The sequence below is a fragment of the Schistocerca piceifrons genome, chromosome 6 (assembly GCF_021461385.2).
Source record: "Schistocerca piceifrons isolate TAMUIC-IGC-003096 chromosome 6, iqSchPice1.1, whole genome shotgun sequence".
NCBI classification, from domain to species: Eukaryota; Metazoa; Arthropoda; class Insecta; order Orthoptera; family Acrididae; genus Schistocerca; species Schistocerca piceifrons.
The window spans coordinates 255,344,562-255,358,514 of NC_060143.1; the positions used below are offsets into that span (position 1 = coordinate 255,344,562).

The 13,953-nt window shown below is 38.2% G+C and overlaps 1 protein-coding gene across 6 annotated transcripts in view; it reads left to right on the forward strand.

Annotated features, from left to right (window-relative positions):
- Positions 1–577: 577 nt before the first annotated feature.
- LOC124802684 (LIM domain-binding protein 2) overlaps positions 578–13,953 on the forward strand; it is a 794,320-nt gene continuing 780,944 nt past the window's right edge. For 3 of the 6 annotated variants that reach the window (XM_047263615.1, XM_047263618.1, XM_047263620.1), the window contains exons 1-2: positions 578–998; positions 1,608–2,265. In XM_047263615.1, the coding sequence (XP_047119571.1) occupies positions 962–998; positions 1,608–2,265 (695 nt within the window). In that variant the 5' untranslated portion in view covers positions 578–961. The remainder of the gene's footprint in view (positions 999–1,607; positions 2,266–13,953) is intronic. The other 3 variants (XM_047263617.1, XM_047263616.1, XM_047263619.1) reach the window with 3 other exon arrangements.

Here is a 13,953-nt window from a genome sequence, read left to right on the forward strand (position 1 = left end):
CAGAAATTAAGTTTCATTTGGTGACGCCGGTCATCGTCTGCAGAGTGGCTGACTATCTCCGAGGATGTGTGGCACGACAACATGCCCACCGCTGCCTCCCTCAGCCGGTCGCGTCGCGCTGTAAAAATGGCAGCATTCAGTGGCTTCTCGCAGGATAATTTTTGCAGACGGCCCAAGAAGAAAATTAGTTGACACCGCTGCCACGACTTCCCCAACACAAACGGCCCTCGGAAGAGGCAAGAAAGGTGGGCGTTTGCTTTATATTTGAAATGTTACGCTATCTATTTATGTGAGTTTGGAAAAGAAAAATGGTGAATTATATCGGAAGTACTGCCATGCGTTTTAGCGGAGTGTAATTATCTCGTGCCAGTTTTCGGCTTGAAAACCTTCGTAATTTCATATGCTGTGATCTGTATTTAAATCTATAGGTAGAAATAGTGCAACAGTACCGTGGAAGTGACGTCTGACATGCGTTTGTCCATTATTTCGTGTATTAATGTATACTCTATGTTGATTAAAAATCTGCGTTCACAGTGGTCAGTTTATACGTAAATACGCACAAGATTGTGAATAAGGACTGAAATAAAATGCTTAAATATATTACAGTTATTTCGAAGTATACGTATGTGAATAAATAAGTGATATTTTCTACGAGTGGCATAAGAAGATAAACATAAGCTTGACCTTGATGGTGTTTACTTGCTGCGTTTCTTGAGAAGTTATTAGAAAAGACGAAAATCTGACAGACAGAACTGATGTTTGGCAAAATGAAGGAGAAATTTAGACTAAACATGGAAATGCTCCCGTGCGTCGAGTTTGGTCGATTCGTGATATGTAGTACACGATATTTTCTGAAGGTGTGCGTTCGCAGAAGTATGAACTTCGAGTGGTCTTGGTGCTATGCGTCTACTAAGGCAGAGCATAAAAACATACAAAGTTTGTTAATTTCGACACTGACAGAATGAGACAAGGGCGCGGAGGACAGCGGAACAAGAAATGTAAATTAATATTTAATTTTTACTGGTCTGTAGCCCAAGGTTTAACAGAATTATTCTTTATTTATATTAGGAGTTGAAGTAAACATAAAGCTGCCAACTCAGAAAGTTCTTCAGATAAACATTATTTTGTCTTCGTATACATATTCTTTACTTAATATCGAAAATAAAAGTGGCAAAATATTTATAGTGAACCTAGATTTTGTTTATTGTTTTCATTTTGTATGTGTGTGACAGAAAAGGTTACTGAAACCTTATAGGAATGGTTACGCGGAATTGATTATTCTATTAGGAACGAAATGCGTATTTGTGCGTAGTTAACAGCCAGTGAAACGCTTTTTTTATAATTATTATTCGTTCCCCTACAAGCATACTGACAGTGAAGTGAATGAAATATAAACAGAAAGTAAACCATTTTTTATAGAAGTATTTTCTCTTCATTAAATGTTGTATGTACACACAGAAGATCTAAGATAACCTTAATCTATCAAAGTTACATGTTTCTTTCTTGAGTATTGAGGAAAGGGTAAACTTAACATTTAGCTTAGAGCCAAAACCATATAATAGCAAACTGCCTGTGCTGAAGAGCTAAAGATTACTGCATTCTTTCAGGCTGTAGAGGTCGTGGTGCACCACCAATCACGCTGCCAGCAACACTGGAGGACCCTGCTGCCACCTGGAAGGGACCGCCACCCGGTTCGGAGCCCCAGAACTTTTCTCAGAACTCTAATCAGAACTTCTCCGGACCGCCGGCGGGCTTCCAGGGGCCATCGCCCTTCCAGGGCCCGCCGGCCGGTGCCGGCTCACCTGCGGGTGCTCCCCCTTACTCAGGAGGACCACCACCTGGTTCAGGAACACCTCAGTACACTGCTTCACCTGCTCCATCTGGTTCATCTACGCCAGGACCGGGACCACCTCAGTCGGCCGGATTCCCTCCACCTCCGAATAATGGTCCACCTTACAACGGACCTGGTCCCGGCCCCGGGCCATTCGGATCGCCGTCTGCCGGTGCTCCTGGTCCCGGACCTGGACCTCAGTTTGTTGGACGGCCTGGATCCTCAGGACCACCGTTTGTGGGCGGACCTCCGGGTGCAGGGAACCCTCACTTTGCCTCACCGGGACAGCCATTTGGAGGCCCTCAGTTTGGTATTCCTCCTGGTTCACCATTTGGACACGGCCCCGGACACCCAATTCCAGGACCTATTCCAGCACACGGCATGATGCCGGGGCAGATACCAGGACCCAATCCCGTCGACAGGATAGACCAGGGGTAAGTGTTAAATCTGTGCATAACACTCCTTCAAACATGTTCACTCACAACGAACTATTTTGAAAAAAAATGTATGATTTCCTTAATCTTTTTCTTGGTTTAAAGTGATGTAAACATGTTTGCTGGTGTGCACCATTTTAACTTATTTGATACATTTAAATTCATTGTTCTTGATATTGGTTGTTTTTCATGAATAGGCTCCTTAATTGAAAGCTCTTTGATATTACATATTCGGATAAGAGGATAATAAACTTGACTGTGTGATTTAAGGCTGTGCATACTTGCTTTGAAGGATAACTTGGTAAACAAGCATTTTCTTACACTACTTCAATCAAACATAGCAGCTTGATTTTTGCAGTCCAATGCTTATGGGCACTGTAGTTTTGTCTGTTAAGCAGTCAACGGAAGAAGCAAAAGGATTTTTCATATCACTTAGTGATGTCTTGACATGCGTTACCTTCTGTGAAATAATATAGTTGTGCATTTGAGTTTATAAACAAAATATTTTGTTATGTGACTTTGATGTTTGTAGTTAGACATGTTATTGTCCATTAATCAATAAAAATTCTGTCTCGAATTCATGGAAGTATAGTCAACTGCTGGTTACTGCTGAATTTCTCCTGCTGATACAGTTTGTTATATGCAATAGAGCTACTCCTTTCACTTGTCTTGTCTTGTCCTGTTCCTAGCTTTTTATTTGATGTGAAAACTCAGTGTGCCATAGCATACATGAAATACTTACAGATATGCTGTTTGATATAAACTCTTCCAAATTGTGAGAGAATGGTGCCTCATATTTTGCTGTTTCCGTCGTATTACTGTGAAGATGAGATGAGCCTTTGCTGGTGTACTTCTCTGTTCATGTGCAAGAGACATAGTAGGGCTGTTTATTACGGAATTTCGTGTCTTTTAATGAAATTTGTTAATAAAAAAATTTTAAATTCAGGGCGGACTTCTTTATCACTTGTGATGTGAGGGAAGTTTCAATATATTTTCATTAAGATAGTTGTATGATTGGGAATATGCATGAAGTATTGGACTTTGATCAACATTCTGTTTGTGAGATTTTTTCATCAGTTTATAATATGTTTTTTTATACCTTTATGTTCTTTATACTTTTGTGTTGTTCTGTGTGACTTCTTGCTGTGAGAAATATTTTGTTGACATTTTGTTATTTTTGACATTATTAAATGCATGAAAGTTATTTCATCTAAATGGTTTACTGAAATTAAAAGATTATTAAGTTTTTGATGCCTTTCATTTTTTATGTAGGTCCTGTGTAGTATTTATTTCTGTCTTGATTGTTTCAAAACACAGTAAGGTATCATTACTACCATTGACATCCTGGATAATAAAAGTTTGTTTCTTCTTGTTTTCTCTGGCGAATACTTACAAGAGTTTTTATATATTGTCACATATTTCCGTCAATCAACCATACATATGTAGGTTCGGAATATGTATTTTTAACTACCAGTGATTACTTCTGCCAGCTCTTCACCTACCTCCACCACTCCCCCACGGTCCCTACACCTACTGCTCCCCCCCCCCCCCCCCCTCTCTCTCTCTCTCTCTCTCTCTCTCTCTCTCTCTCTCTCTCTCTCTCTCTCTCTCTCTCTCTCTCTCTCTCTCTCTCTCTCTCCCCCCCCCTCTCCCCCCCCCTCCCTCCCTCAGTGAATGAATAAGCATTAGTTTTTCCCAAGTATCTCAAAAACGTATGTACTGTATGAGAAATCTGGTGGAATGCCATTTATAAGCTATAGTAAGTCAATTTCAATCTTCATTGACGGTGTTTAATGGTAACAAGTACTAAGTACCACATGGGCAAACTATACTATACAACGTTGCTAAGTTTGCTTATGAATCACGCATTGAAATTTTCTGATGTACCTTAAGACTTTAATGGTCACTAGGAATTCATAAATACGGTTATCAAAGCGTGTTTATAGTTATGTACAAGACAAATCAATACACATGTTATGGTTTTAATTCTCTTTATTTATATATATATATATATATATATATATATATATATATATATATATATATATATATATATGTATATGCCTGTTCATAACACTACTTCACCACTGGGATAAATGGAAAGTGTCTATTTTGATTAACACAATTTCTTTTTTACACATGTTGACGTCAATCAAAGTTCCTGATATGATGACTCTGATAAGAACCAGCAGGTTTTTATTGAGTAGCAGAGTAAGCTGGTTCAGAAGTTAATGAAATGAAAGGGTATAAAAACTTCATGGCATATTAAAACTGTTGCCAGGCCTTTTGCGGGCAACTTCTCTATGAGGACAGGTTGTGAGACATGCTCGGGTGTCTCAGTCAGTAGTGCAGTTGCCTGTGAAAGGCAAAGTTCCCGAGTTTGAGTCTTCAGTCTGGCACACAGTTTTAATTTGCCAGGAAATTCCATATCAGCACACACTCTGCTGCAGAGTGAAAGATTCATTCTGAATAAAGGCTTATCATTTTCAAACCAGCCTTCATGTTGTAGTATACTTTAATGGCAAAATTTGATTATTATCATATGCATAATTGTTGTATAGTAACAGTATTATGAAAAGGAAAGCTGCCACTAACCATATAGCGGAGATGCTGAGTCGCAGATAGGCACGACAAAAAGAATGTCACAAATAAAGCTTTCAGCCGGTAAGGCCTTCGTCAACAATAGAAAAAACACACACACACACACACACACACACACACACACACGCGCCTTTGTGTGCAAACGCAACGCACACACACTACTGCAGAGAGAGAGAGAGAGAGAGAGAGAGAGAGTGTGTGTGTGTGTGTGTGTGTGTGTGCGTGCGCACGAAGGCCTTACTGGCCGAAAGCTTTATTTGTGAGATTCTTTTTGTTGTGCCTATCTGCGACTCTGCATCTCTGCTCTATGGTGAGTGACAACTTTCCTTTTCATAATATTGTTACAGTCCGTCCTGGATTTTCCATTGTTTAATTTTTGTATAGAGGAGTTGGGAGAACTGCTTAGTTGTTTACTATAAATAGGTTGACAAAAAAAGGTCAGTAGAATAAGACTGCTAATAATGAAAAGTATTAAAGTGGAAAATTTATTCTAGAATTGAAAGTGAAACACAGCTTGTTTATCTTGAAGGCATTGTTCAAACATATGAAGTGAAATGAGCCCTTACTCTGACCTGAAGAAAAATAAATGTACAGTTTAGCTATGATATTGTGAGGAAGAAACAAAGAAGGTGTTCTGCTGCAAAGTGCTCAGTGCTCATCATAACACACAATACTTTACTGATTCTGATTAAAAGACAATTTCACGTGCCCATTTGCGTATTATTCTAAAACCGATAACTAAGCAAATATGTATTTCATAATATTTTCCATGAATTCTGTAAATTGTGTTAGGTGAATGTCAGAATGTTCGGTTTGTAAAGGATACAGCTGATTTTCTTTCCCAATTTGAGCTTGTGCTCCAAGTCTAATAACCTCTTCAGCAGCAGGACATTAAACTAAATTTTTACTTGCTTCTTTCCTTTTGGCCAAATGCAAAATGACTGTCTCTTGGTAAAATTAGTGTTTTACGATGATGGAAATCCTGTGAAAGAAATGACAAACAAGTATTGAAAACAAGCAGCACCCACCCACTCACTTGCAGATGAACAGTGAATAGTGCGTAGGAATACTTAAAATGTTTCAAAATCAGCCTGATATTTGTTTCAGGGACAAGTAATAGAGAATATCAAATAGAATAGGTTGCCTGTACCTGCTCGACTATAGTCTGTAAGGGAATCCAACATGCCCCTGCACGGGTGAACATACTTATACTTGCCAGGATGATTTGTGTGATCTGAAAAATATAAGTTTGGACAGATAAACTAGGCTTTGTGCTGTGTAGACTTACACCATTTGATAAGTCCAAACATTTAATGTTTGGTGTAAAGGCCAAATCGGGCTTGAACATGTAAATCACAAGCAGTGAGGTGCTAGTTGTGCAAGAGTTTCTAATGTATTTTCACAGGAATGCTACTAATTCATTTGAGAGTACATAAAATATTTGTTTTAGACACTTAACGTACAGCAGAAAGCATTTCAGTGTTACCAAAAAATGAGCACTAGCTGTTTTCCAATTGACCGAGTATCATCACTCGATTCACGAAGATGTCAAGTGGATACTACTTCATGAAGAATTATACATGTATTTATGTTGTCCATTCTAGGCACTGAACACTGTGATTGTGCTTAAATAATGAATTATTTGTGTGGTGACTGTAGTGCATATCTCTTCGGTGTTTTTAAACTTTTTAATGTGGTATTAACCAGCTCTAGACTGATTGCTGACCTCTCATGGGCTGGTACATATTTGTAACTACGTGTTATGTACCATGTTTAGCTGGCCGTGAGATTATGGTGCTATCGTGTTATCCCAGAACTTGTGAATATTGCTCTTTAAAATGCTGTATTACACTCTAGTGTGAAAAACACAGCACTTAGATGTACATTGTTTAATATACAAACATATGAAAAGGAATAGATTGCTATTCATCATATAGAAGTGGCACTGAGTGGCAAACGGGCACATTTTTAATACTATTTAGCTATCTGATCAAGTCCTTCATTCGACATAAACACACACACACACACACACACACACACACTCTCTCTCTCTCTCTCTCTCTCTCTCTCTCTCTCTCTCTCTCTCTTTCTCTCTTTCTCTCTTGTCTTCGGTCATACAAACCATGCTATCTCTATGTCAAACCATGTGCATTTCACTGTTGAGTTTTCCATACTGAAAGTAAGATATCCTTATATTCAAAACTTCTAGACTTTAATGACTGTTCCACAATCTCGGCAACTATAGGTGAGTCATTGTAAGTTGATACCTGACAATTGCAGTGGGCTGGGTGCAGCAGCTTTGCAGGTCTATCTCATCCAGTAATGTTACGCAATTTTGTAAACTTTTCTGTGGAAACGTCTCAGTGTTGTCACAGCTCTGTAGACGGCTGCTGTTTTCACCAGCAGCTGTTAGCGCTTTGCAATTGAAAGCTGGCAACAGCACTATGAACTGGTAGAGTTCTCCTTAAGCTGTCTTGACTGTAGCTGGATATGGTACACAGTGCAAAATTGATGTAAATATAAACATTCTGATGTAGGCCTGTGCTGGCTTGGAAGCTGTCTATAAAATATTTAAAGGCTCTATAAAGTGATTGGCCACAGTTCACACTCAAAATATACCCTAATCATCAGTTAGTTGTCAACGGTGCATGTCACAGAAAAATATTGATTATGAGGCAAAATTTCACTATACAGACTTTATTAGTTTTACCGGTTTTCTTGTTACTGAAACTGCTAGAAGCACTAGAACATAGTTTGACAACCATGTAGTGGAGTTCAAGGACTCTATATTGTTAAGCACAAGCTGTATGGGTTTCTTTAAACCTCAGCTGCGCCATGCCCAACAAAACCAAGAAAAGAGGTATGGCATGACAGGCGTGTCTGGTGTGGACGTCAAACAATGCTGCTCCCCACAACAACAATTATGCTCCGTGTACTGTTGGTACATCAAAGGAAATGGTTCATTTGTGCCCAGCATTGTTTGGGATGCGTTTTTTGTTTTCCATTCTTATTGAAATTCATGTACACACTGGAACTTTGCTGCACACCTATGAACACTCTGTGATTTACTGCACTGCTTTACATAGCGAGTACTGAGTGAGGTGATGCAGTGGGTAGCACATTGGGCTCGCATTCGGGAGGACAACAGTTCAAACCCTCGTCCAGCCATCCTGATTTAGGTTTTCCGTGTTTTCCCTAAATTGTTTCAGGAAAATGGTTCCTTTGAAAGAAAACGGCCGATTTCCTTCTCCATACTTCCCTAATCCGAGCTTGTGCTCCACCTCTAATGACCACCTTGTTCACGGGACGTTAAACACTAATCTCCTCCTCCTCCATTGTGAGGCTGTGCATGTCGCATACAATGTGATGCAGCTTGAGGTAATGTCAGAGTTCAAGAATGTTAACACGTTTTGAAAAATTGTTGCAGTGTCCTGTGTAAAGCAATCATATGCAAGTACACAGTTCTCAATTACCTCTCAGTTTACACAGAGAGTTAAGAAGAAGTTTGAATCTTGTCATGTAAGTATATCATCATGGAACCTGACAAATACCCTTTTTTTCGTATATTGTTCTGATTTACAGGAAATGTGCAAAACAACTCTTCAGTGCATCTAAGTCACACACTTATTGTCAGTTCAGCAACTAAGTAGTGTTCCATATTTCACTATCACAACCTTAGCATCACAAATTCTTCACCGAAATTATGAGTCAGTGTGTCAAAGGACAGCTCTTACAAAAAACTGAAGCTACATTAAGGTTACAAAAATCACTTAAAGTGTGATACACATTGATGAATGTAGCTATCTCAGTTCGATACTGCACTTTCCCTTGTTTTGTGGCTTAGTGTTATACAGAAAATATTAAAGAGTCTATCGTTCAACCTTTCATGACTTACTAGTCTTAACATCTGCGTTACAGAGAAAATAAACACACAGTTACATGTTTGTAGGTGCCACCAATTCCTGCAGCAAGTACATAAATGTGTTATAAATTCAGGAACTTTTTTGTTTTTACAAGGCATTTCAATGTATAAAATGAATATTTACATATTTCTTTGGTTTGTTATCATCTACTCCATTAAAGTATCTTATGGGATTTAAATTTTGTAATCAGCTGTGAACTCTCTTCTTTTTCTCAGTTTGAGCCCAAGTTTATTTTTTGTAAGAGAACAGGGGGGTTCAAAAACTGCTTGGCAAATCATACTCAAAGCATAGGAATATAATAAATCAGTTACAATGGTAATATCTATGCATTATGTTATTACTGTTTTTTTTAAAAAAAGAGGGAGATCATCAGTACTTCTCTCTCTCTCTCTCTCTCTCTCTCTCTCTCTCTCTCTCTCTCTCTCTCTCCATCACTGTATCACTGTTTAAAATCTTGTTAGAGAATGAGGCATATAATTCTTTGTGATATCTCTTCTGCCTGAGCTGAGAGTGCCGTTTATGAACTGCATTACTATGCAGAAAGAATTGCTGTAACTATGTACCAACAGTTCTACCACATTAGTCTGGCACAAGAAAGTACTGTGCCTGTGTTTGCTGGTTTCAGATGTCGCACGGTGTGTTCAGTCCTCTCACATAAAATTGAATTTGACTTTCTGGTTGATACTTTGTAGGCAATGGGCACCATTCATATGTGAGACTGAAATTGTTTAATGGGTTTTTAAGAGCAGAAACAATGTTAAGTGATCGAATGCTGATATTTGCTTGCTTTTGAAGAAGAGAATTAGTCTTGATCTTTGTTATAGTTCGTTGTACTGGTGATGCTGCTGGTGCAGCAACTGCTACAGTTACAACTGTCAAATCCAAATCCTCATTGTAGCGTTCATCAGTAATTTAGCTTGCATGTGACTGATGTATGAGGATGCAGTTCAGATAGTCCAAACGTAACTGAATTTCTTAGCAAACATAACTGAATTTCTTACTTCACAACCTGTAGTAGGTAGACTGTTCCATGATAGCACTTTATTATTATTATTATTATTATTATTATTATTATTACATGGAAGAACGTTTGTAGACCTTCATGGAAAATTTAAATTCTGCCAATTTGAGCCCAGACAATTGTGTTTCTGGGCAATACTCATACTAACTAGACAATCAAGGCATTCCTAACAGGCCAGTCCCAATGTTTCAGACTATTGTTACATCTCTCAGACTTTCAAATTACACAGAGGCCCTTCTGCACATATTTCTGCACTGGGCTCCTGTGGATGAGGATGTGTTGAAAAATGGTTTAGGTATAGCCTAGGTATCCTTTCCGTAACTACTCTTTCACTCTGTTCCAGTGGGTTAGCTACAGTTTAGTTTTGTTAAAACATTATCAATGCTATTCACAGGTAACAAAAATACAGGCAGACAGGCTGCAAAAGGCAAATGTAAATAACCAGAAGAAAATGCAAGAATTGGAAACCGAAGGTGTCTTCATCAGCCAATAGAGCAAGAAGGAGTAGAGGAAATGAGAATAAACAGGGATTACATAAGATGAGTCATCCTGGGCTCCCAGTCAGTGTAGGAAATTAACTGTGAAATGCTACCAAAGGGATATGGAGACCTGAGACATTTGAAGTGCTAGGAAAGAACAGTGGAAAATTCAAGTGATCAGTAGGGGATTTGTTGAAGTGGGACCAGATAGACAATAGAAAATACTAGCATCAAAGAAACCACACAAGACAAAGTTGTAATGGCTTAATGATCCATAAGGAAGATTATTTGCAAAGCACCATCTCGGTGAAATACAGACGTAGCTACAAAATAGGGGATGTATTCCAGATTGTAAATTCCTTCATGCTGAAACAGAATTTGATACAAAGGATGTGTAAGAGAGACTAGCAAAAGGCAACTGACATAAGTCATTTGTTTGTTTGACAACTATTTGCTAAATGGAAACTTTTCTGTATAAGTTCGGTTAAATTTTCCATTTTTGTGAACTATTTTTTAATATATCATTAAACATAGCCATAGGGAGATGCTGTCTACTTAAAAAGAAATAAATTGTGTACCTTGGCTACTGGCTTTCAAAATATGTTATACAGAACAAATGAAGGGCAGATTAACAAAATTTCAGTTACAATCAAAATTATTGAATTGAACTAAATTGTAGGTAAACATTGTGATGTATCCAGTATTGGGTGAGGAGCATACCGTGGAACTCCAGCAACTGTACAACACAATCAAATGAGATATGCTGTAGATTTGGAGTAATCTCCAGAAGTGTAATGTAGTCAAAAGATCTCTTTCAAGAGACCCATGATGAAAAGTTTTGAGAAGTCTGATGCTCCTCTCAATCCATCCCCCAGTTTCACCGTAGCCACTGAAGTGAAAAATTTAATGTAGGTTTCTGTTTGATAATATTCTCAGAATATAATTTTTCATCAGGAGATTTGGAGGATATAGGCAGTAACACGTTGACTGTAACATGCTTACTGGTGGATGTTTTACACTAGGCATGTGATGTTAGACATGAGGCTCTGCTGTGACTGCTGACGGCTACACGAGGTCAGGCATGCAGTTCTGCTGTGGCCATTGCCGATCGTAGGGCAGTCAGCATGTTCACAATATTTTCAAAAGAAACATTTATATTCATGAGAGATCGGTGATTAGACATGAGTCCATTCTATGTTTTTCATTTTTTATAGAAATAGGTCTTTGTGGGGTAATTTCTCTGGTGCAAAATTTTGGTGTTTGGTACTCTCAAAGGACAAGAAAGATATTTACCTTTGTAGGGCGCAGATATGTAAGCAATAACTAAATTTTGTCATATTGTGCGGTAAAATGTTCCTGTATTTTGATAAACTTGTGTTCATCATTATCAGTTCTGTCTTCTTTAGGTGTGGACAGAACTTTTTGCAAATATTCCTAACGCTCCTGGTGATGGTAATGATTTGCTGAAATCAACCATGTGAACATTTTTATAATAATTACAAATCATGTCTAAATGAAGAGAGAAATACTGAACAGTATGTGTGTGGTGTTTTGTACTCATCATAGACTGATGGTAAGGTAAAGGACTCCACAACCTGAAGATTGGTTTAAATGCCTTAGAACATTATTAGGCGTGGCCTATTGGATGTTTGATTCTCCAATCTTTGAGCCATCTTTTTTACACAGCCAGTTGTAGGGGGGAACTACAGTTTAACATTGACTCCGAACCACAGTGCAACTTGGAATTTTTACATTCACAAGTTACTACTAGAGGTAAAAGAATCAATGAACAACAGACAATGATCCTAGGAGCAAATGTGGATTTGTGGTCTGGCAATTGTCACCTTAGTCGCCAAATAGGGGTCGTAAATGTTCACATGTAATGGCACAAAATAAAAATTGTATGCAATTTTGTTCCTGTATACATTTACGCAGGATTCATACTGCATATAACACACTACAGTGTTTCAGCTCCTTATGGCACATTTATAGAAGTAATTGTTGTATCTCTACATGAAGTAGCAGGAATCTGAGTAGTATTGGCTAGGTGTGAGGAAGAGAAAAATTGTGGGGACTCAGAGAGAAAATAATGTGTTTCATGCTTCTATGTAGAAAATAATTTATACAAACTTATTTATTTCTTAATGAGACAACTAAAGGTCAGAGTTATGTGTACTTAATATGCATCAAGATTCTCATCAGCGATATCACTTTTATGTAACAAAGGAGTTCTTAATTTACCTTGAAGTTTTAATTAGAGAAGTATGTTAAATATGGAACGAAAGTTAGCTACAGTGGCTTCATACCGCAAAATTAGAAATGGTTGAATCGATCGCAAATCAGTGTTCATTTGTCACCACAATGACTTGCCTATACATGGAGTAAATGTTGCTAATGGTGAACGTAGACCAAAGGCTACACTACAGATCAGTCCGTTACCCATCATTTACTTGATTTTCACATTCATTTCCTTCACCAAGCCACAACCAGATTGGCCTCATCCAACCTAAATTAGATTTCAGGATAATCTACATGTCTCTCTGTCCCCACCACCGAGATTTGAGATGAGGGGGCAGGGGGAGGAATATTGTACACAAACCACACTGCATTCGTTTTGTGGCAGATGAGTTGCTCTCAAATGGTTTGTTGCCCACTGTGAGTCTGTCTTCAACATACGGTTTTTTGAAGACTACGATCCACGTACATTACATATTAAAAGGTCAATAACGATCACTGTGACAATTCAACTGGTTGAAGGTTGACTCATACTGGATGTGAAAGGAACAGAAGACAAAGACACTGTGAAATGAAGGTGTGTTCACTGTCGACGGAATATCAGCACAGTATAACTTCACTTAACCTGGTACCAAATGATAAAACTGACTTTATGAGATATCATCAGTAAAATAGAAAGTTGGAAAATAGTTTAAGAATTAAAGAACTGGGAATGACACGATATATCAACAGCTGATGCAACATTCGTGATTAATTTTCTTGACAAAGTTTGATTGATAAATTGCTGATAAATCAACTGAATATTTCAATTTGTAGATGTTTATTTGCTGGAGAAAATATTTACGTACAAACACTTAACAAAAAAAAAGATGGCAATACATAGAACATTTTCAGTATATCCATTGTGTTTTGTTCAGTTCCTAACTAGCAGGTAACATCAAAAACTACTGTATTTTGCTCTGGCAATAGAGTTTATTTTTTCACTTTTAAAGAAGCTTGTTTAATGAAAATTCTTTCATCAGTTTATGTTCTTGATTTGTCAAATAGTAGGCTTTTTTTCTTTTCTCAGGTATTTTAAAACCCAAATTAGTTTTCACATTGAGTTAGGGAAAGAACGCTCATAGAAAAACTATCCGGGTTCTCGTGGAACCTTTGCAATATGTCTCGAAAAATGAACGCTAAGACGACACACTATTATCAATGCCGCCACCCTGCCCTCCCTCACCACCACTGCCGCCAGTGTCAAAACTTTATTGCCGAGAAACGTAGACATTGACGTCTCGTTTCGTGCCGGCCGTATGAACGCCCCCATTTGAAATTCATTGAGGAATGTTTTGACATTCCGTTCCCTCAAGTGTGAATGGACCGTAAGAAACTTAAGACACAGGAGGTAAAGCCACGCGCTGCCTAATAGCTGAAGTGTAAGCAA